This window comes from Lepus europaeus, chromosome 4 (assembly GCF_033115175.1).
Source record: "Lepus europaeus isolate LE1 chromosome 4, mLepTim1.pri, whole genome shotgun sequence".
NCBI classification, from domain to species: Eukaryota; Metazoa; Chordata; class Mammalia; order Lagomorpha; family Leporidae; genus Lepus; species Lepus europaeus.
In genome coordinates, this window is record NC_084830.1 from 112,702,717 (window position 1) to 112,727,605 (window position 24,889).

Genomic DNA, 24,889 nt, shown 5'->3' on the forward strand with positions numbered 1-24,889 from the left:
ACTGAGGGAAAGATTATGCTTTATTTTAGAAAGCAAAATCACAAAGTCCTTCCTAGCACAAGTTTGAAGAAATTCTGGGATTCATAATTCTATCATAAGATCAGAGAGGATCTGACAATCACATCTCAAAATGTGTTCTTAGATCACCAGATGTATTTGTATGTTACTAACTTCACGGAAAGAGTTCCATGATATTTGGGAAACAGAGTAGACAAAACTAAGGAGATGACTGCAGGTCTTTACACACCCTTAATATTGAAGTGTCCTAAATATCTCAGTAGTCTATGATATTTATCATTCCACTTACTTATTTTACCACACGTTTTATACCAGTCCCTCTTCCTAGTATGAAACTGGTGTTTCATGCTATTCGTCACTTGAGAAATGAAGTTCTAAAGTATCTGCTTCTATTTGCTAACACTTAACACTATAGCTCAGAAAGAAATGAAAAACCAGCTGAAAAAATAATGATGGTTTTATAGTTTTTTTTTGGTATGTTCTCAAGGCCCCTTAATGGAGGAAGAAGGAAGGGAAGGAAGAAGAAGGAAGGCATCTGTATGTTGTAAAAATTCAAAGGGTGGGCATTTGGTACACTGGTTAGGATGCCACCAGGGGACACCTGCATCCTACACTGGAACGCCTGGTTTCAGGCCTGGCACCTTTGTTTCTGATCCAGCTTCTAGCTAATGTACAGCCTGGGAGGCAGCAGATGGTAACTCAAGTACCTGGGTTTCTGCCACCCACATGAGATACCCAGATCAAGTTTGGGCTCCTAGCTTTTGCCAGATCCAGCCGTAACTGCTGCTGGTAGTTGGGGAGTAAATTAGCAGGGGATGGGAGATCTCCGTCTCTGTCTTTCAAATAAAGTGAAAATAATTAAGCAAAAATAAGAAAAGAAGACAATTAAGGAAGGGGCAGATTAAAAGTTTGCCTGCCTTCAAACTTAGGTTGAAATTTAATTGCAAGTGCAACAATATTAGGAGGCAGGACCTTTAAGGGGGTGATAAGGTCGTAAGGGCTCTGACCTCACGAATGGATGAACGCCACTGTGGTGGTTCGGGTTTCTTCTAAAAGGACCAGGTCAGGCCCCTTTCGCCTTTCTCTCTCTCAACCTCTCCTTGGCCTTCTGCCCCAGGCTGATGAAGCAGGAAGTCCCTCATCAGATGCGGGGCCCTCAGTCATAGACTTTCCACCTGACAGAACCATGGAGCCAACAAGTTTCTGTGTATTATCAATCACCCAGTCTCCGCTGTGCTGTTACAGTGCACACACACCAAGCCAGCTACCAATTAACTCTAACTCATCAAAGCTATCCTAGACACAGGGATTATCAGAGGTGAAAGAAAACAAAAGAAAACGGCCTTTCACTTCTCTGTATCATAGACCTGCTTCTTCCACGTCAGCAGTGTGCACACGATCCCAACATTAAAGTTTGGGGAATGGTTGGTGCTTTTATAACCCTCCCACAAAACATGGTTATCTTTAACGCGATTTATTTTCCCATTTGAATTTCCATCAGGCCCTTAAGCTATCAGCATATTTATTTCCTTATATGTGTAACATCCATAGGTACAATATTTTCTTCTTATTTAACCCTCTTCATGAAATGATATAAGAGCTCTTCAGGGATATTAATTAAGCTTTATAGCAACCCCTGTGACACGTCTGCCTGCCGACATATATCTGTGAGACACTCAGAAATTAGTGCTTTGCAGAAGTGTGCCATTTAAGTGTGTTTGTAGGCCAGCCACATACCCACTGACAATGCTCAGAACAGACTCATACATTTCAGTCGTCAAAAAAAAAAAAAAGCCATTAAAAGAGGCAACCTTCATTTAGCATCAACACGTAAATATGGCGATGGCACTTAATATCCGCTCAAGCACATCCTGCAGCATCCCTGTCACAAAACAAGTCCCAGGGAGGCAGGCTCTGCAAACCGGGCTCCCTTGAAAGGTTCCTGCTTTCTTAAATGCTGGGTTTCCGAGGGCCCCAGGCAAGACTTCTTAAAAATGCAAGTGTCAAGGAAAACTGTCATGCATGTTTGCCTTCAGTACCCAGGAAGCTTGTCACTGCCATCTTGGAAGTCTTGACGAAGATGAGGTTGGACATGCTGAGGCATGGCAAATTGAAAACCGCCTGACAGGGAGGTGGTGTGTTAGACTAAAAGGCAGGTGCCCGCCTTCAGGCATTTTCTTTGCAAGTGGCAGAATTAAACAAAACCTAAAGGCGAGTCTGGTGGGGGCAGCAGCCTTTGCATACATCTCAAAGGCTTGGACTTCAACCGGGGTCCTTTCTAAGGAATAGGCTTTGCTTGACAAGAGGGTAAGTGTTTACGCAGTGCAAAGTGAAGTCTGCATTTCTGTGGAGGGAGGTGAGGAAGAGGGGCAAGAGTTGTGACAGGGAAAGGAGGAGCAGAGGAGGAGGGAAGCCAGGGTCAAGGGAAGCCTAGGACAACACCGGCTGATTGTAGGATGGCCATGAATGGGAAGGTGTCGGCAGCAGGTGGGCTCCCGAGCCTTGCTGCTGTGATTCTCTGCTGTGCATCCTTAGAAAAATGCCTTGGTGTTGCTAAACCTTAGTTTCCTTAAATAAAGTGATGAGAACGACTGAACGTATTCCTTTGGGGTACTGCGTGGATTCAGTGAGGGGCTCAGCACACATTTAACACTGAAGACCACCAATGACTGCTGAGTTAGAAGAGAAAGTATCAACGACACCCACAAACTGCCTACTTTAATACAGCATTCTCTTTCTTTCCCTGTGGTCCTCTTCTGGCCTGCCTTCCTTCCAGCCTTCCTCTGTCCCTCCTTCCCTCCTGCTTTCCAAAACCAGGGGATCCCTTGGTAAAACACAAGGAACTTTGTGTTCTTCCCTTTCTGGGCTGTCAACCAAGGCTTTTCCACCCTCTTCTGGCAGATGTGACCGTAACACATCTGTGTGTTCATCTCTCTGCAGAATGTTGCCCATTCCACACAGAACAAACCCTGGGGTGACTGAATCAAGGATGTCCCGAACATGGGCCAGGGGCCCACTCCAGCACTGTCCCTTGAGTCCCAGGCCATTGGTGCACGGCGCTTGCACACGCTTGCTTTCCTGGCCCCTTCTTATTCTCTTGCCTCTGCCCTGAGTGTCTTCAGAGAGGGTAATGCTCAGTGTTGCATCAAGATGGGAATCAGGTGCTATTCCCAGCTGCCAGGCTTTCCTGACACGTAAGTATAGGTGCTTCTCTCCACCAACCACCTCATCCTCCTCAATAGCTTCTGAGCTTATGTCCATTCTACAACAGCCTTTGTTGTTATCAACCATCGGCTGTGCTGCCTGGATCTCACCAGACATCAATCCCCAGCTGACAATGGCCATGCCTTTTGCATCCATTCCCTCACTGTGTGGCTCCCCCATGAGTAGGAGCTCCACAAACGTGGGCTGAAGTCCTATGAACGAAGCTGGTAATGAGATTACCAAGAGGAGGTGGGAAATACAAAAATTCGTATTTAGCATAAAGTCAGGGTTTTAGATAAAGGAACTACCTCAGTTTGGCCTGAGGGTCTCTTATTGACAGAGCCCTCACATACTCGTGTGACAAAAGAGTCCCTCTTCCTAGCTGCATTGCCAAGCCCTTGATCACATATTCTCCCATAATTGTTAGAACAATAAGAGTGCTGTAGTTGTCATTTCCCTGGGGGGTTCGGGGACTTGACTAAGTCATCTCCCACACTAAGAACATCCCCGTCGGGTAGATCGAGGCAAGGCAGATGGAGAGAAGAGGCAAATTTAAACAGTGCCAAATTAATAACGAGCAAACCAGAGGCAGCCCAGGTGAGGTGTCTGGAATCACATAGCCCACACGGCAGCGCAGACTGGGACTAAAGAGAAAGGGCCCTACAGCTAGAAACTGGGGAACCAAGTGAGTCAGATTTACCCCACAGCAATGCACCTTTCTCAAACCGTGCCAGGCATGTAAGAAGGGGCGTCAACGTTGATAGTGGATTTGACTATTATTTAGTACGTTATTAAAAAAAATTCTCTCAATTCTCTAAAATCTAACAGCATAAACTTTGGGATTCTTAGTTGAAACTCATAAAATAAATGCAGGCCATTAAAAAAGAGAGAGACGGTAACATTCAAATGGAGATGGATATAATTTGGTACAATCTATCAAAATTCAAAGTGCATATTATACATGCCCTTTGATCAAGCAACTTCACTTCCAGGAATTTAACTTTTGAATCTAATCACATAAGTATGCAAAGAAAGACATATACACAAGCCTCTTCATTACCGTTTTGTTTGTAATCACAACAATCTGAAAGCAATCTAAATGTCCATCAACAGGAAGACACTGGCTAAGTAAATTATGGAATTCCGGAATATTACACAGACTTGGAAAAAGAATGAGGCAGGTCTACATGAAATTACCTGGGAACATTTCCACAATATTTCATTAAGTTAAAAAAAGGAAATTGCCAAATGGTATCTACATGATTCTATTTATATTAGAGCTAAAAAAAATTTGCTCAGACATCCATAAACATTTTTAGAAACTTAAAATCAGGAAACTTCAAGTGGCATTTCCTTGAAAATAGAAATTGAGAAGCAGGGAATGCTCCCTTCTATTTCCTCTCTTTCCAATTGTTGGATATTTTTACCAGAAGAATATATATACTTTTTAATAAAGTAATGGAAAAGACACATCCGTTGTAATATGTGTTCTGATTCTTTGCCATAAATTTGTGACCTTTGCTTTGCAGAAGAAAATGGAGATAGAGACTCTCAAGGGAATCAGTAGGCACGAAGTTCCTCTAATTATGCAGGCAATGGTGAGGGTGCTGAGCAAAGCTGCAGCCAGATTTCTCCTCCCAGCTTCCAGTCATGGAACTTTCTGGGCCTCACTCTCCTCTTTTACAAAACAGACATTAGCCTACATAAAGCGATGTTAACACGCCTTCCAGCGTGAAAACTCTGCCACTGAGTTGCCGATTGATGCCATTTGCTCTTAAATGACCAGGGCTCAGTTTTAGCCAACCCAAATCAAGTTGACCTTGACTCCTGTCTGCTGATACAGTGGTCCAAACCAAGGAGCCAGCCTCTCAGAAGGTACCTGCTTATTTTCACATCCTAAGCAACAGACCTTTCCCCTTCTCCTTTTCTATCTCTAATCCTCCCTCTCTCTATCCCCATATATATCTTCTTCCCAATCGCCATCATCTCCATTGTTCCATTTTCATTTCCCTCTCCTTCTCCATCTCTCTCACTTTTCCTCCTTTTCTCTCCCCATCCCTTTCTCCTTCCCCACCCATTTCCATCTCTCCCACTCTGTCCTTAGTTTTAGTTTTGTGAAGAACACAGCATTCTCCCTTTCCCCCAAGTTGAATGGCACAATGATCAATTTCAAGATGTGCATCTGGGGCTGGCGCTGTGGCATAGCAGGTAAAGCTGCCACCTGCAGTGTCAGCATCCCATATGGGTGCCGGTTCTAGTCTTGGCTGCTCCACTTCCAATCCAGCTCTCTGCTATGGCCTGGGAAAGCAGTAGAAGATGGCCCAAGTCCTTGGGTCCCTGCACCTGTGCAGGAGACCTGGAGGAAGCTCCTGGTTCCTGGCTTTGGATTGGCGCCATCTCTGGCCATCGTGGCCATATAAGGAGTGAACCAGTGGGTGGAAGACCCCTCTCTCTCTTTCTCTGCCTCTGCCTCTCTCTAACTCTGAATTTCAAGTAAACAAATAAAATCTTAAAAAAAAAAAGACGTGCATCACAGGTATAGCATGAGGACACAGTCATCCTGACACTGCTCGTGTATGGTCACCAGAAGGTAGACAAGGGTAAAGACAGAAAACACAGTGTACCCAGATGCATACTGCATATGTCCTCCCTAGGTGTCTGCACCTCTAGGCCAATGTTACCACAGGCACCATGACAGTGTGATTCTAGGTAGGCTTCAATGCATGTGTGCTACCTTTTCCTCCTTCCACACCAAGCCTTGCTATTTTTGCATGACAGCAAATTAACTCACAGGACTGAAAGTAGCAATGGGCACCGTTATTAACATCAGGACACACTGAACTTTAGGACAACATTTTTTTCTAATTAAGCACAGAATGGTTCTTATGCTGCCTGTATTATGACTCATTTCAGAGCCGACTGACCCCTGCAAAAGCAACCTACCCAAGATATACACAAGGAAGAGGATAAAACACATTGCTGAGACCATTATGATCTTGAAGCATGGAGTTAAACATTTCCCATTCACGGTTTATGAAAAAGCAAAAACAAAAATTCTTCAAAGTAATTCAACTTGATAAAGGTAAAAGTGCTTCCCCAGCCATTTCCAGGAGTTGAGAAATACAAGGAGATGTTGTGAGTTAACTTTCTCATCATGAGCCCTCATAAAGAGCACTGGTTAGTGAGACAATAAATGAGCGTGTTTTAATTAGAAAATGTGGAATCCAAGCACTTTTGCCGGAAAGAAGATGATCGCTTAAAAGAGACATCAGGAGACTAATAAAAGTTAAAATGCATTAAGTGGCCACAGTGAACTCCAAGGAAAAGTTGTGGGGGTATTTGAGACGTGAACCAGAGAGGGGGATGAGTCAGAAGGGGGCGGGAGTCAGCCAGTGGAACTTACTCTTTCTGCTTCATGTTGGAATCAGCTGTAAACCTCCTTCCGGGCCCAGGAAAATGAGGTAACTCTGTGCCCTGAAATTATCCCTGCCACTTACTCCACCCTGGCCAGGACTGCATCTGCCCAGAGGAGAAGATGATGATATTCATGAAGTAAGAAAGGCAGCCGGGCTACAGAGACACCAGCAGTGGATCTGACCTGAGCTGGTCTATGGGTTTTGCCTATCTGGACTCCATCTATGGTCTGAGTTGGGCCATGCCCCTTTCTGAGGCCTCAGGTCAGCCTGTGATGCAGGCCCTGCCAATCAAAATGCTGTGTTCTCCAAAGTTTGGGGACTGGGTTGTTGCGGGCCCACTATCCTACTTGGGTTTCATAAGACGCAATCAAGGGAATGTTGAAATCTCAGGAAGAAGAGCTTCTCCTGACTCTAACTCATGAGAGTATAGACTGTAGCTCTCCTAAGACCCTAGAAGAAAGAGGTCTGCCTGAGAATGCTGTTGAAACACAGAGAAAAATGAGGCGGAGAGACATCAGACACCTTCCAGGATCTCGTTTCTGTCTCCCATCCTCTATCCTCCCCAGTTTCATTTTCCCGACAGGTGAAAGGGGACAGGAACATCTCTGCAGGGCTTTGATGCACATGATGTGATGCAAAGCACCCAGCAATACTTGGCACAAAGTAGGCATTGCAGAGATGATTATGCTTAAAAAACCAAAGCCAAAAGACTTCCCGATGGCTTCTGGGAAGTGAGAGGATGTTCAAGAGGGCCATGATTTCTCCTTCTCAAGTGGATTCCGAGATTAAGAAGATGGGAAAAATGATCTCACCGTCCCTCTGCCTTCAGCACACTGCTGCAGGACATTCCGAGAAAGAAGGGCCCTCAAGTGAGCTCAAGAACACCGCAGAAAACACACACAGGGCGCAGCCCCATCCCAGTCTCAGAAGGCCTGTGAATTTATTCCCTCACTCTCCTGCACTGGCAAGGATGAGGATATGGGCAGAGTAGATTTCTCTGGGGTCCTACCAAACACTTCAATGGGCCTGATACCTCCCTGTGCCTTCTCATCACATGTTTTCCTGCACAGCAGAGAGGATCTGGTTGGTTAGAGACTAAAACGGACTAAAATGAAGCTTCTGTTATATTCTTATGTAAGTACTTAGCAATGCATGAACAGTAACACCTGCACCTTGCCCTCAGTGCAGAGAGACAGATGTGGGGGGTTGGTGAAGGTGGGGAGAAAGAGTGGAGGAATGAATGAGTTCCCATCCAGTGGCTAATTCTCTAAATCTCTGTGATGGCTGGGGCTGGGCCAGGCTGAAGCCAAAGGCTGTGAATTCCCCCCAGGTCAGGAACCCAACTACTTCGAGCCTCACCACTGCCTCCCAGCTTCTGCATTAGCCAGCAGCTGGAGTCAGGAACAGAGCCAGGCCTCGAACCAAGGCACTCTGCTATGTGACATGGGTGTCTCCACCAGCATTTTAATCACTACACCAAAAGTCCACCCTTGTTCATTTTTTTAAAAAAAAATAAGATCTTAAATGTCACATCTTAAATGGGGCTGCAACATCTTTAGAGGAGGACTCATTGCCAAGAAATCGACTCATGGATGCTTGTACCCAATTGAAGCTTTGAAAAACTGAAATGCAATTGCAAAACAATGTAACAGAAAAGAATTGTTATTCATTCTGCTTGGAAGTAAAAGGCACACGCCATTAAGGTACTGATGACAGAAACTGTGGGTATCTGCAGACTCTTAAGCAGTTCTTTTTTTTTTTTTTTTAAGATTTATTTATTTATCTAAAAGGTACAGTCACACAGAGAGGGAAATACAGAGACTGAGATTTTCTATCCCCTGATTCACTCCCCATATGGCTGCAACGATCAGGGCTGAGCCGGGAACTCCATCCAAGTCTCCCACGTGGGCAACAGGGGCCCAAGCACTTGGGCCATCTTCTGTTATTTTCCCATGCTCATTAGCAGGGAGCTGGATGGCAAGTGGAGCAACCAGGACTTGATCCAGTGCTCACTGGGGTGTAGGCATTCTAGGTGGTGGCTTAACCTGCTATGCCACGATGCTGGCCCTAAGCAGTGACTTTAAGCATGAAATGATTCTACAAGGGATTTAACAAATACACAACTCAGAGGGTTGATCATTTGTGTTTGGCATTGCCATGACCTCTAAAAATGAGTCTGTGCAAACAAGACCCACGAGAAAGCCCCACACTGCTTGTGGGTTGTGGAGGCAGGCGAGCTGTGTGAGAAAGTTTCTTAAACACTCCCCTATCATCTAAAGGATGTTGAGGTTCAGGATTCTGAGGACAAAGATCCCATCTCACAAAGACAAGGGAGACCGAGACTAATAAATCAAAGAAAACTTCAGCAAAGAAGCAGAGCCTGCTTTCCCAGCCTAGGAGCACCATGAATACCTTATCTGGCTTCTGTGAAAAGAACAGGATCATTGGGAAGCCAGAATTAGAAAAAGACTTGTGCTTTATCAAGTCTCTCCCTGTCCAAGCCAGATAAAATATCCTCTGGGAAGACTTCAAGAAAGGCCCCTGGGGAATGATGGCTGATATTAGCTGAATGGGTGAGAGATCACAAGAGAGATGGAAATACTTTTTTTTTTTTCCCCGACTGTGCACTGGACCCAAAAGTCTTCAACATGTACATAGAACCAGGGCAGACTCTTGCTCTTACAATGCATGACCACAAGGTGGCCTCGATTTGTAATTGGGTCTCCATGGAAAAGGCTGCAGAGGAATGGAGTTTTCAAAAAGTTCTTTCTCTCCAGGGGCTGAGCTGTGGGAACTTCCAAGTAAGAAGCTCGAGTCATAGGCTTAACAGGTTTTTAATTTTACAGACAGGGGTCCCATCTAAAAAGGTCAAGGTTTCCTTGGATCCCTCTACCTTCAAGGGTGAAATTTGCAAACCATGCCAGAAGTAGGCTCCAGTGGTCTTGATTAAGATGTAATGCTTGTTTCTCTCCTAATGCACCTTGTAATTTGCACACGTGCCACAACACTTTATTTATTTTGTTATTAATGGGGCTGAGTGTGTTTAGCACCACGAGCCATAAATTGCAGAGCACCGGATTTCAGCAGCCTTGCTTTATTTTCCTGCCAATTGTCAGAAAGAGATGTGGGGTGAGAAGTGCCCCTCCTAACCAGCTTTTTCTCTACTGCCCCCCACCCCCAACTTCCATCCAACAAGCAACCCTCCCCCCTCCCTGTTTCCATCTGCCATGGGAGGGGGAAAAAAGACACAGCCTGATTTCTTATTGGTGAGCTTGCCTATTGAGCAGCTCAGTTATTGAGATTAATAAGCTGCCAGTTTCCAAGGAAGACTAAGAAAACTGCAAAATTAAAGTGCACTGCAACGTGAAATGCTGCTGGTGGCCAGGCGGGATCATGGTGTCAAAAAGGCAAGGTAAAGCCATAAAATAAGGCCGAGCTTGAAAGGATAACCTAAAGGTCTCATTAATTTCCATGTTGCCTCTGATGAGGATGTAGGGGGGCATCGTGCTCTGCAGTATGGAGAAATCGGGCGGCCTATCGATCTGAAAAGAGCTTCGATGCATTTGCTCCACACAGAATGAAGTCTAGTTTGAAAGCTTACTTGGAAACACAATAAGTAAATAAAAATTAAAGAAACAGCAAACAAGTTACCGTGGTTTAATATTCTCAAGATCACACTTGTCACTGATTGTGTCAGAAAATTATTTTGTTGGTACAAAAGTCAGTCTGAGAACAGGTTTGGCACAGTCTTTGGCCTCCACATGGTGACAGTGTTTCAGTGATCGTGTGACTTCTCTGGAAAGATCTCATTTATAAAGGTCTTGCATCTTGATTCTCAAATGGGTACCACCAAAAAAAGCAGCCAGATGAGGTACTGCCACCATCCTGGAGCAGCCAGGTCTGAGAGTTACCATCCTGGGTTGCACCAGTTCTGCAGAGATGGGTCCCTAATATCTTGCCTGGCTTGATTTTCACAATGACTAATTCTATGTCCAGCAACACACAGGTGATCACCCCATAGATCATTTCTTTTCTTGTGCCTTTTTTTTAATTAAAGATTTTTTTTTTGAAAGCCAGCATGAGAGAGAGAGAGAGAGAGAAGGAGAGAGAGAGAGAGAAGGAGAGAGAGAGAGAAGGAGAGGGGGAGAGAGAGAGAGAGAGAGAGAGAGATCGATCTTCCATCAGCTGGTTCACTCCTTCAATGGCTGCATGAGCCAGGGCTGGTTCAGGTGGAAGCCAGGAGCCTGAAACTCCATCCAGGTCTTCCACGTGGTGACAAGGACTCAAGTACCATCTGCTGCTGCTTTCCCAGCTGCAGCAGCAGGGAGGTGGATCAGAAGTGAGGCAGCTGTGACTTGAACTAGCACTCATATGGGGCTCCTATGGGACACTGGTGCTGTAGGCAACAGCCTAACCTTGTGCGCCACAATGCTTGCCCCTACCTTGTGCAACTTTAAAGGCATCAACTTCACTGTTTCTGTAGTGTAAGCACATTAATTTGTCATCTGTCATAAGGCTAAGCACAGATTTTTTTTTCTCTAAAGAGACTATTATGTGGGACTTAAGGAAAATGGAATTGGAGGTCAGGGAGGTCCAGGTTCAAATCTCACCTTTGCCATTTACTAATTGGGCTGCATGTCAGTAACTTAACTCCCTGGGCCTGAGTTTCCCTTATTTTCCAATAGGTATGGTAGCGTATCCCTAACAGAAGGCTTAAATGGATCACATGTATAAAGTTAAGTGCTAAGCAAAAAGGGTATGATAAAGAAAAATTGTTAAGACAGACCTATACGATCATGCAGAATCAACAACATTTCTAGAGAGGCATATTTTAAAGGGAAAAATCAACTGCTGAGAGCCGTGGATACAGTAACTATGCTATTATTTGTAAATGCCTACATTTCAGAGTTATGTATAGTTTGAAATGAAATTACATCTGGATAATAAGTCTACTTAATTCTCATGCTGCATCATATATTAAATATGCCCAAAGCTATACTTGTGTTTTTGCCATCAAACCTGTTCCTTCTTCAAAAAATGACATCAGTATTCACCCAGACTCTTAAGTCAAAAAAATTAGTGAGGAATCCTAACTCTCCTCTCTACATCTTACAGATTCATTTCCACTGATTTTTCTCTTGAAAGTACACCTCAAGGCCGGCGCCTCGGCTCAATACGCTAATCCTCCACCTGTGACGCCAGCACACCGGGTTCTAGTCCTGGTCTGGGTGTTGGATTCTATCCTGGTCGCTCCTCTTCCAGGCCAGCTCTCTGCTATGGCCCGGGAGTGCAGTGGAGGATGGCCCAAGTCCTTGGGCCCTGCACCCCATGGGAGACCAGGAGAAGCACCTGGCTTTGGATCAGCACGGTGCACCGGCCGCAGCACGCCGGCCGCAGCGGCCATTGCAGGGTAAACCAACGGCAAAAGGAAGACCTTTATCTCTGTCTCTCTCTCTCACTGTCCACCCTGCCTGTCCAAAAAAAAAAAAAAAAAAAAAAAAAAAAGATAAAAAAAAAGAAAGTACACCTCAGTTCTACAAATATTCAGCACTGTCACTCTAATCTAAAGACATACCACTTTTCATCTTAACTATTATGACACTCTCCCAACTGGACTTCTAGTCTTGTGATACCATCCACCTTACTACTAGCATTCCAATAACCATGTAGCGGCTACCATCATTAAAAACAAAATAAAACCACATCTTATTTTACTCTTTTGCTTAAAAATGCTTCAGTGTCTTTTCATTGTTCTTGGGATGGATGTCAAAGCCTTGTACTATCTTGTTTTTGCCTAGCTTTCTAGTTTGCTTTCTTTTCCCTGATGCCTTAGCGTTGCTCTCCTCACTGAGTCGTTGGTTTTGCCACCAAGAATGCTCTTGGAGCCTGAATAACACCCGCTCTTTTCTTGGGTCTCAGCTTAACTATCCATTTCTCATGGGTCTGGCTTCTCTATACCTCTCGTGACACCACATTTGTCATAGTAGGGACATTTGTATAATCATTTGTTCATGCTCTACATCCAGCCTAGACTCTTTTTTTTTTTTTTTTTAACAGGCAGAGTGGACAGTGAGAGAGAAAGACAGACATAAAGGTCTTCCTTTTGCCGTTGGTTCACCCTCCAATGGCTGCTGTGGCCGGCGCGCTGCAGCCGGTGCACCGCGCTGATCCGAAGCCAGGTGCTTCTCCTGGTCTCCCATGCAGGTGCAGGGCCCAAGGACTTGGGCCATCCTCCACTGCACTCCCGGGCCATAGCAGAGAGCTGGCCTGGAAGAGGGGCAACCGGGACAGAATCCGGCGCCCCGACCGGGACTAGAACCCGGTGTGCCGGTGCTGCTAGGCAGAGGATTAGCCTGTTGAGCCATGGCGCCAGCCTCAGCCTAGACTCTTTGTAACAACAGGGATTTTGATTTTCTTCTATAGTACGTCCTCATGAGTTGTTCTGGAACGAATAATGGATGGCCATCTTAAACAGCAACTGCCAGACTTGTTTGCAGCTTGGTGATCTTGGTGCTGAAAATGAGGGCTTCTGGTATTTCTGGGGCAAAGGTAAACTCAAAGGGGACCTTTTGGTGACCTGGTGCCCAGGTGGATTCAGACAGAGAAGCTTGCTTCCGCAAAACACACAAAGCAAAGTTGGGTTCTGTCACAGGGCTACTTTTTTCTATTTTAGAAAAGAGAATCCTGGTTTAGAAAGTCCCAAAGTGGTTGGTGACGTGAGAGATTCCTAAGCTCATTGCTCTCAGCATCAAAAGGAGTGGACAGCTGACATTCAGGCAGCATTGCTGGTAGACTTGGCTGCAAGACCTTCCCTGAGTAGGCTGGGAGGAAGATGGTGGGCAGAGTGATTTTGTTACATCCTACTTTAGAAAAAGCAGTATAGACTGCTTGCAATTTGTTCCTCTGCCTTATGTCCTGCTTTTTTTATAGCTTGTACTTCAACTCACAGCTTTTGGTAGTAGACATTTATGCTTATTGTTCTTTTAGATGATTAACACTGATCCAAAACTTCCCTTATATGCTTTCTTATCTTATGCTCAATTCCAAATCTGTATAGTCCTATTTTCAGACTGTTCCTCCTTCATCAGCACCTCCAGTTCTACTTTCATAGCAAAAACAATGGGAAGAGTTTAGGTGATAGAGAGGAGCTGGCACGCCTCATAATGGGGATATCAAAAGAGCAATGTGGAGAGGCCAGGGACCATCCCCCCTGGAGTCTAAGGAAATACTTTGGACTTGGCTTAGAATTTCCAAGGGTGGTAGAACGCCTGTTCAATGTCTCCCAGAATTATGAACTTTCACCACACCTCAAGTCTGCATTAACAAAGGTAGAGGTGGTGAAGCTGTCTGTCAGTTTCCGCTTCACTTCTAAAATTGTTGACTATATCAAGTTCAGCCTCCCGAATGTCTCGCCTCTCAGGGTTCTCTCTCCTGGTTGTGACTAGCCAGCTCTTATTTGGTTTGATAGACAGCAACATGGCATCATGCCCCTAGAAAGAACTCCTATCCATATTCTCTTTTTTTGGGTAAGAAAATGACACCATTATAAGACACAATGTGTTTGAATGAGCAAATGTATTCAGTTCCTGGTTGCCATCATTCTAAGACAAGATAGTGGAGAATGGGAGCTAATAATATGGTAGTTTTTTTTGCTTTTCTCTACTTATCTAATAGGCAAACTCCGATTCATACCTGAAAACCCAGGGCAAGTAGCCCCTGAAGGGTGAAACACTTTCTGACATTTTTGGGAGAGTTACCCACTTCTCTCCCCATACAGTCACGTAACTTTCATACTTTCCATGATGAATGAACTGCTCTAGTTTTCTATGTATGTGCCTATCTTTTCCTTTAGATTACACGGACTATGAGGGGTGGATATATGTTTTAATCTCTAACTTTCCAGAACCTAACATAGCCCTTAGCATATGTGAAGGACTTTGCTAATAATTATGAATAAAAGACTAAGTTAATAGGACTTAATAAAGAATCATAAATTTCAACAATTCCATGGACTGCTGCTAAAATTTCCTTATATGGGACCATTGCACTATTCGAGTTCTGTGGACTCAGGTCTATGAAAGGGGTTCCAGAGATCTGCTGACATCTGTCTGCTGTGCTTGCTTTCTGGTGTTACCCCACCTCAAAGGCCTTAATCACACCTTTGCCAATCCTTGGTACTTTTAAAAAATATTTATTTTATTATTTGAGAGGGAGGGATGGGGGTTAACAAGGAAGTGGGGAAGAGAAATAGAGAGAAAGCTCCTCTCTGCTGGTTCATTTGCCAATGCCTGCAAAAGCCAGCGGGCTGAAGCCAGGGGCCGGGACCTAAATATGAGACTCCCACATGAGTGGCAGGGATCCAATCTCTTGGGATATCATCTGCTGCCTCTCAGGGTGTACATTAGTGGGAAGGTGGAGATTGGAATAGAGCCAGGACTCAAATCCAAGGCCTCCTATCTGGGATGTGGGTGTACCAACCAGTGGATTAAACTCTAGGCCCAATACCCACCCCAATCTCTGGGCTTTAGAACATAATGATCAAAGAACAGCCACATGTTGTTCCTATTTTTCCTTTGGATTGACTTTAAGATTTTGACAATCCTATCTACCTGCAAACCTTGTCTTTTATCTCTTCCAAAAGCATCATTAAAAAGTCCTAATCATTATTGAGATGCTGGATGCCCACATGATCTGCCAAAGCACTCTGTGGATGGGAACCTAAGTTCTTGGCAATCTTACTGCAGGAAAGCAAGAAAGTGATCCGCTTGGTTTTGTTGGTCCTCCCTACTAGATATTTGTCAAAAGGATACTTTATCACAAATGGTTCAAAAACTCCTGGGAAATCGACTGATCACATCAGGAGGTGGGGGATGGGAGATACATTTATGTGTTGCATCCTCATCACCAAGGCAAGATTCCTTGGAAAGAACAAACACTTGGAGGGATCTGGCTCTTCAATGCCACAATTAGGTCAATAAATACAGGATCGTGGTTGTTCACTCATCAAATTTTGACCACCTGTCTTCGTGTATAGGAAGCATAAGTGTTCCAGCCAATGCAGCTCAAAAATCTATTATCTTCCTGAAGCCATAGGCTTGCAAGTTAGTTTGTTCCACTATTGATAAAACTTGCTAGGGCTGGGCTAGGCTGTGGGACTCGATGTAGGTTTCCGACATAGGTGACAAGGACCCAACAACTTGAGTCATCACCTGCTTCCTCCCGGGTGTGCATCAGCAGCAAGATTGAATCAGGAGCAGAGTTCAGACTCAAACCCAGACACTGTGGTATGAAATGTGCACGTCCCAAGGGGTGTCATAACTGCTACACCAAATGCTCAACACTAGGTTCTGTATCTTAAAATAGCAATAGGGGCCGGCACTGTGGCTTAACAGGCTAATCCTCCGCTTTGCGGTGCCGGCACACCGGGTTCTAGTCCCGGTTGGGGCACCGGATTCTATCCCAGTTGCCCCTCTTCCAGGCCAGCTCTCTGCTATGGCCCGGGAAGGCAATGGAGGATGGCCCAAGTCCTTGGACCCTGCACCCCATGGGAGACCAGGAGAAGCACCTGGTTCCTGGCTTCGGATCAGCGAGATGTGCCGGCCGCAGCGGCCATTGGAGGGTGAACCAACGGCAAAAGGAAGACCTTTCTCTCTGTATCTCTCTCTCACTATCCACTCTACCTGTCAAAAAAAAAAATAGCAATAGGGACAGTTCTTCCCAATGCATGGGTCACTTCCAGGCTTGAATGAGATAGATGATGTATGCGAAGTATCAGTGACTGGCATGCACAACATACATAACATCTTCTTTCCTTCTCCTCTCTTTGTCTACAAAAACAGCTATTCAACTTTGGAGGAGATGCACAGTTCAACACATGTTCCCTCAGACTTACTCCCAGTGGTAAAGCTAAAAACTTGCCATGGGACTCCAAATACCATTAAGTTGGCAGGTACCAATGCCATCTTACTAGTTAAAGTGATCAGTTTAAGTGCATAACTGATCATAAAGATAGGAATAAGTGTCAAAAGGATCACATAAATAAGACCAAATGTCTGATAATAACAATAGATAGAATTAAAAAGGAGAGAACAATCCAACATGGGAAGCAGTCCACAAAGCAGACTCATAGAATGACAAATGCCCTACAGAGCACTGTGGCTTCAGAATCAGCCCTTAAGGCGTTTGGATCTGGCTAAAAAGCCCATAAGAGCATTTCAGGCATGAAAGCCAAGACACTGTGGCAAAAAAATGGCCTACAAGAAAGATCTTTGTGAGTGAGATCCCAGTGGAAAGAAGGGACCATCAAAAAAGGAGAGACCTTTCTCTGAAGGGAGGAGAGAACTTCCACTTTGCTTATGGGCCTGTCTAAATACTGACATTTGTGGACTCAAAAGGCATCCATAGCCTTGGCAGCTCATATCAAGAGCCTCGGGTGATCACTTATCATAAATAAATAAGAGTGTCAATTGTTAAATCAACAATAGGAGTCACTATGCACTTGCTCCCCATGTAGGACCTATATCCTTAATGAGCTGTACTATTAGAATTAATGGTAAAACTAGTCTTTAAACAGTACTTTACACTTTGCGTGTCTGTGTGGGTGCAAACTGTTGAAATCTTTACTTAGTATAGAGTTGATCTTCTGTATATAAAGATAATTAAAAACGAATCTTAATGAAGAATGGGATGGAGAGGGTGTAGGAGGTGGGATGGGAGTGAGGGTGGGAGGGCAGGTATGGAGGAAGAACTGCTATATTATAAAAGCTTTACCTATGAAATTTATATTTATTGAATAAAAGCTTTCTAAAAAAAACCTATTTTGCAAGTAATCATCTATTAATGTAAAAATAGGTGACTAGTGACCAACAAACTCCCTGACAGTTCAACAATGTGGGGAGAAAAAAGGACAGAAAACCTTAACCAGCTTTAAGAACACCTTCAACCACGACACGACTCCGAGTCAGCCTCCTGCACAGCTGTCTATTAGTGGAGCACTCTACCATGGCGGGCATTTAAATGTATACAATATGCATTTAAATTCTCTATAGGGAGTATACATTTAAATTCTATATGATAGTATATAGAATATATAATAGTTTCAATTGTCTACATATTTTAAGCTTTAGAGATAAAGAATGCAGATGTGGTTAAAAATACCCTACAATTGTCCAAAAATAAAGCTTTGGAGTGATTACAGTGACAAGGCCAAATAACTCATTCATGCTCAAAATCTTATTTAAGAAAACCCAAAATGTTATAGATGAGACACAACCCTACATGCAATCTATGGCTTTCAATTCCTAGAAAGAGTACAGATTGTTTCTGACTTTCCTCTAACCAAAGCTGTTAAAGTTTAAAGACGATTTGATAACTTTTTCATCAGTCAATAGAAATTAGTCCGTCTCTGTTCAGTCTCCCTGGTTCTTCCGGGCGCAGAAACAATAGCAGCCAGAGTGCAGGACCCCAGAAGAGTGTGGGGATGAAGCAGCAAGGCCCTTTCAATATGTGTCAGCTATACCCCCTCCTACCACACTATGACTGATGGCTCTTCTTTCAGGTCATTAAGGCACGCACGGCTTTGGAAGGTGACACAAGGACTGAGGCAAAGGCAGAAACAAAAGAAAGCCCAGCCTGGAGATGTTTTCCCACCTGCTCCCTCCTAACTTCCGGGCTGCCCCTTCTCTCCTGTTTGTGTTTATACATTGCTGTTTGCCCCACAGGCATCAAGCTGTTAGTGTGTACAGGCGGGATTGAAGTGGGACTGCACGTTGGATGAAATATAAATTAAAATTACACTTCTGTCAGTCTGGAGTCAGGGATTGTTTCTCAAGGTCTCCCCAAACACTTAATTTCAAATGAGTCTTCATTTATTACTTCAAGAAAGGCCAAATGCATAATTTATCAGCAGCTTTCAGTCAATATACCCTTATAAGCATCTTTCCCATGAGCCTTTGAGTAAAAATATGTTATGCTAATTCTATTAGTTGGGTACACAAGAGCTGTCTAAGAGAGTAAACAAGCATTAAAAGGAGACACATGTGAACAAAGAAACACCTATCAACCCACTGTCCAGGGTCAAATTAGCAAGGGAAGAAGGAGGTGGCAAGATTGCCCCATTGTTTACATCAAGGCTGTGTCTCCCAGCAGAACGTGGAGCTGCCTGGTGGCTCTGAGTTCATGAGTCAGGGTAGGGGACGGGCAGACTGTGACCCTCTCTATGGGAGGTGGGTGGGGTGTGACTCTCCTTGAGCTGGGGACAGGGACTTACCGGGTCTCCAGTGGCACGTTGCTGTTTAGCACCCAGCTGTCCTGAAGCTGAACGGACTCCGGTGTGGTGGCCAGGTCATTGGGTGCCGGAGCTGGGGCGTGGATCTGACTCCGCCGATTGGTCAGAGAGTTCCTGTTGAGGGAGTTGGCCGACGAGTGGTGATGAGACAGTGTGTGGTTATGAGGGGGTGGCAGAGGGGGCCTCAGCGTGGACTGGCTGTGGTGGTTTGGAGGGCCTACCAAAGAGAAGGAGAAAGAGCCATCAGCATCCACACATTCCAGTCTCAGGCACGCTGCAAATCTGCAGAGTTTGGAAGCAAAGTCTCGATGATGACAATCACCAAACACCACAAACCAGACAGACAGGCAAGACTGCAGAAAGCATCCCAGGACTGGCGACAATTATACCTGCAGCACTTTGCATTTCACCAAAGACATCCCAAGAACATTAACGGCAAACCAGGCTAACCACACCGAGTGGATGGGTGGATGAGGGCTGACCTCTGAGACTATGTGAAACACTTCAATACCACAAGGAGAGTAACTGACACTCAAGGTGGTAACAAGTCCAGCACACTCACTATGCATATTCTTTCACAGGTATCTCATCTTTCTCACAGCAATCATGAGACTGTATCAGGGAGCAACATTTTCATATGCAAAGAGCCTTCACAAAGTTCAAAGAAAACAGAATGAAAAGACGCCGCCAATTTCCCATCCCCTTTTTTTTTGGAAACCCCTGCTACCTGTAAGGACCATCACCTGCATTTGTGGACTGAGCGCAACTGGAGAGGGGAAGAGCGGCCCCCCTTAGGCTCCAAGCCATCAAGGCCACATGTGACTAGGGAGGGCTCAAGGTGGTGGCATATTCTAGCTTTTCTAGAAAAGCAGAAGATCTGGATGAGGTAAAATTTTCCAGTCTTTAAAAATACTGACAATTAATGCAAAGTATACAAATGTTGTGTGCATGTGTGTACATATGCATTTGCATATATATGCATGTGTTTCCATATACAGATGAGTAAATATGAGGGTACTTCAAAGCATTCGCGGAAAAACACAGTTGAAGGTCGGAGCTTATTTTGGCGCTGAGTATTTTTTTTCAGTACATTTTTCATTTTATGTGGGAAATGTGAATTATGAAAAAAAATGATGCATCCATTTCTAAAGTTATTTGGCACTAAAATAAACTCCAGTGTTTCATTCCATTTTTAATTCCTGTAAACTTTCTGAATTACCCTTGCCTCTCTGATATAGACACACCATGGTTTGTGTGTGTGTGAGAGAAAATGAGAATCAGTGCAGTACACCTGTGAGTCGCCTCATTCCGGGAGCCTGATGACTTCTCTCCTAGGAGAGGTGAACCCTGAAGACCCGGTTTCTGCAGAAGGTCAGGGTGTGCCTTTTCAAACCTTGACCCTGGACTCCAAATCGCATCCTATTTTTCAAACAACAAAATCCTCCAACCATGCAGGAAAAAAAAGAACAAAGGAGAACTCTGAACTCTCCCTCTGCAAACACCTCCTTGTAGCAAGTATCACCCCACAGGATAACTCCACGCAAGGTTTTCCAGGCAACCGATTCTCAATCCATACAATATCTGAAGTCTAATGAAAACGAAAGCAGTTCCCGTGCAATGGAAGACTGTAATTTTGCTTTCATGGATGCCGAAACATGACTTTTCATTTGTGTCCTTCGACAAAGTTTATTTTCTGAAGCCTCCAGTCGGGGCTGGCAGCTCACCAGGTGACTGCTGAGCCTTGTCATTTTGGCCCCTGCCAACTTTTAAAATCCTTGGCTCCTGCTGTCCTGGCTTTAAGAAGTTGGCTCAAGTCATTTAAACAAGCAATTTGACACAAATTTCAACTACTTGTCTCCTTATGTGGCCGGGCTACATCTCCAAAAGGTGTAATCTACATGCTAGGGTTCCTTGGAAGACTGAGAAGCACTCTGAGAGACAGACAACACTGCCAGTAGATTCCAGGTTTGGAGAGTCGCAAGCCCAACAGAAAGGAGGGAAAATATAGGGGAAACCAGTTCCTGGAAGGAAGTTTTCATGTCTGGGCTCTGGATGGATGGAAATTACTTGGGGAAAGGTGGTTTTTTTTTTTTTTTTTTGAATGTTCAGAAAAAGACTACGAAAACTCCAACCTGGTAGTAAATGCCACTGTGCAGTTGTGTAGATTTGAAATCATGTCCTCCAAATGAACCTCTAATTCATATTTTACATTATGCATCGGTGACATTTTGAATATATCTTTGGGGGCGTTTCATCGCTGGAGCAGGCTATTATATTTTCCGGCATTGTTGTCTGTCTAGTAATGCATTATTACATAGTTATTTAGCATTTGTCTGTCTCCTATGAGTGGAAAGGAGTGGGGAAGCGGATGAGATGATGTGATAATGACTCCTCAGAGATGCTATCCTAGCCCTCTCACACAGTTCATGAATTCTCATGCCTGCCTTTCCCCCACTCCCAACTGCCTTCCAAGTGGTGTCATTATTCCCCATTAGTGGGGTAATTACGAGACTTGCCTTGGGAAGACAGGGTGAGTCAGCGTGCAAGTGAGAACGAACCCTCCCCAGCCCCAAGCCCCAGTATGGGACCTCGTGCTGCCTCCGCCTTGCACCCTCACCCCTGCAGACCACACACTTTCCCCAGGTACAAAGAGGCCCCTGTCTATTGCTTTGCTTTTTTTGTTTTTAATCCATTAAATGCATTACCAGGCCCCTCGCCACCACCCCCACTTCCTCTGTGCTCCCCTGCCCCCTCCAGCCTGTGTGGCCTTTCTCTGTCCAACTGTGTGGGCAGAATTCCTCAGGTTGTTTGTATGCACAAGGGATCCAGGGATGGTGCCCAGGGGGAATGGAAGCAGCCACTGGAGCACTAAGCTGCAAGCTCCAAATAAAACGCATGTTGAGTTTTCCATTTAAAGGGGTGGAGTGGTCAAGTTCACTTCCCATTTTCCCTGAAGACAACGCCTAGAGCTTCTCAGGGTGAGTGTGGGGGTGGTGTGTGTGGGGGGGAGGAGCTAGCAAAAGCAGAATAAGAGGAAATGAAATAATCCTTAATTCTCCATTCACCCTGCCCTCCTGTGAAGCCGCATGTTATTTCACTGCAAATAAATAAGTAATAGCAACCAAAACAAAAATTATGCAGCATCCTCAGTTTTCAAAGATGTTCGCATTGCTCTTGTTCATTTGCACTGAGGCACTGATGAACTTGCTCACTGTGTGTCTCTCCAACAGCCATGTTTTTCAACGAGGTACAGGAGACAGAAGGAAAAGGCACTTTCAATACGGTGGTGGGGATACATACATCAGTGATGTGGGGACATCTAGGAGGAGCGGTTAGCTAAAGAAGTTGTTTGCATGAACCCAGGCATGTCACCTCCTTTCTGGAATTCGCAGCTCACTCAAATGCCAAATGGTGAAAACCTGCTAAGCTTGCTAAGAAAGTCAGAGAGGAAAGACAATTGTAAAGGGCTAAGTGTGCCACCTAAAGGCCAGAAAGTTCCCCAAAACCATGAGCACAGAACCTTTTTGGGTCTTTTCAGGGATAAAGGATGGCCACGACATAACTGCAGTGCTCAAGGAGCCTGGAACGAAGCAGAAATAAACACAGACTTCATCATCCACTTAGGACAGAAGCTGGCTGTAAGGAAAAATGGGAAGTCCCGATGTGTGCACTGTCCCAGATTTCTGGTTCTGTGTTCCCTCATGACAACAACTGGCTACGGCCAAAGGTCTTGGGGTAGTTTCTCTGGTGGGCCATCAACCCTAATAACCCTGTCTTTGTTAACATGGCCAGATATATGCATCTACACATTTGTTAATGTTTTCTACTCCTAGTTTAACTGGTGGTGGCCTGGTATTCAGTGTGGGTAACATGAGTCTAAGACACTATAACCAATAATCTCAAACAGTTTTTGCAATTATCAGTTTTTATTCCTGTCATCCAATGTACTTGCTTCTTAGATTTTCTGTCTCAAAAATGCCAACAATGGCTGATGCTAACTTGCCCTATAGTTCTTCAAGACGGAAAATTCATGAAGAGCCCTTCTCCAAAGCAGCCAGTGTCCTCCGTCCACACAAAACAGAAATGAGTGATTCAGCTTGCTGAAGGAACCCCAAAGCCCACTCTAAGTTTCACACAATTATTAGGTTTAATTAATGCACATATTATTACTGGCTTGTCTATTACACAGCAATGAAATCACATGATAGTGCAATGTCACCACAAACAACGAGGTAACATAAATGCTTATACAGTATCATCAACCTAGTAAGCATGCTACTAGTAGGCAAAAGGCAACCGACATTAACGTCTCCTTGCTACCTGTTAGAATGCACCCGATTTGCCCTGAGTGGAGAACCTGGAGTTTATTTTTAGGTACTGCACGGCTTTTAGTTCTAAGAAGAAGGAACTAATTTATTGACTCTTTACTAAAAGCTACGGCAAGCCTCCTAGAAACATAAGTGAATTTATACAGAAGGTGCATTGAGTATATTTAATTAATAATTGCTGAGTGGCACTGTTTGTCCTGCTATGCAAAGACTGGCCTAGGTTTCTGCATCTGTGGGAAAGCTGTCATGTGTTGATGCTGTCTGGGAAACCATTCTCACATTTCACCCTTCCTAAATGCCTGTTGGTTGACAGTGGAGCCTGAAGAAGAAAGCAATGCTTTTCTGTTGTCTAACAGTACCAATTTCAACGCAGATGTGGCCAGTGCAAAACCTTGGGTTATCAACTCTTGTGCTGGCTACAGTAGAGCAGTTTAAACTGATGTGGAAACAACCAATACCCACATTTGAAATAACAAAGGAAGGGAGAACTTTGGGGGAGGGAAGGAAGTAAAGGGTTAATAACTGGCTATTGTTATTGCACTCACTCGGCCTAAATAAAGGGCTGGAGGGCAGGCAGCATTTAGGTTGGGTCTATTCTTGCCAAAGGTGGGGGTAGGGGAAGGTGGGAGGGCACCCCCACAGTAAGCAGCCTTGTTTTGCTCTATGGTCTATGATTAAAACTGATGACAAAATGGACAAAAGAAAAAAGAAAAGCAGGGGCTTGTGTACGTGCTGCATCACTCATTTCTAAAAATGGGATGCCAATTGTTAGCCTTTCAAAACTCCATACCCCTCAGACCCAAGATGATGCATTAACCACAAACTCACTGCCTTCTCCTCCCCCTCAGCCACCTGGTTGAGGCAAGTTATATCTTGACAACAATTTGAAGATGCAGGAAGTGGAGATGGGGTTGGTAGAAGCTTTGGAGTGTATGGTTGACGAAAACTGGCACCGAAATGCTTTGTTCAAATCTGAGTTTGAATGGGAGCCAGAAGGAACTGGGGTGAGGATTTTCAAGAACAGCCCCAGGTTAGAATTCAGAGGGGAAGAGTCTGTTGCAGATGGCGGCGCTGGTACTTAACTTGGAATCCCTGCATGGCTACTTCTGAGATATGTGACCACTGGGAAGCTACCTAGTTTTTAGCAATTCTATTTCTCCATCCGTCAAATGGGCACAGTCATTTTCTCACATACACTTGCTAAGAAAATCAAATGAAATTTTATTATAAGGAGCTCGGCACAATTCTTGGTACACAGCAAGCTATTAGTAAGTATTACCATGATCTTTTGTTACCTGGTATAATTAATAGGATGATAATAGGAATAGTAGTCATAGTAACTACAGCTCTGTGAAGAAAATGAGCGGCTCCTGGGTGCTGCAGGCCCCATTGTTTCCCAGTTCCTTAACAATGCAGCTCATAGAAAGAGATATCAAATGAACACTGGAGGCAACTTCACCAACGTTAAACCCCTCCACCTCCACACTCAGCTCGCAGAAGGGCAGAGTGATGAGTGGTTGAGTAACTTGGCTCGGGACAACATAGGCAATCTCAAGAGCATCTAAGCAATCATAAAAATGAAACACGGGATTCAGAGATGGTCCAATCCCACAAACAACACAGTTAATGTGAATGAC

The 24,889-nt window shown here is 44.5% G+C and overlaps 1 protein-coding gene across 10 annotated transcripts in view; it reads right to left on the minus strand.

The window, feature by feature from the left end:
• TENM2 (teneurin transmembrane protein 2) overlaps nt 1-24,889 on the minus strand; it is a 979,180-nt gene that overhangs the window by 269,279 nt on the left and 685,012 nt on the right. For 6 of the 10 annotated variants that reach the window (XM_062189664.1, XM_062189663.1, XM_062189662.1 and 3 more), the window contains one exon: nt 18,907-19,141. In XM_062189664.1, coding sequence (XP_062045648.1) covers nt 18,907-19,141 — 235 coding nt within the window. The remainder of the gene's footprint in view (nt 1-18,906; nt 19,142-24,889) is intronic. The other 4 variants (XM_062189665.1, XM_062189666.1, XM_062189667.1 and 1 more) reach the window with 1 other exon arrangement.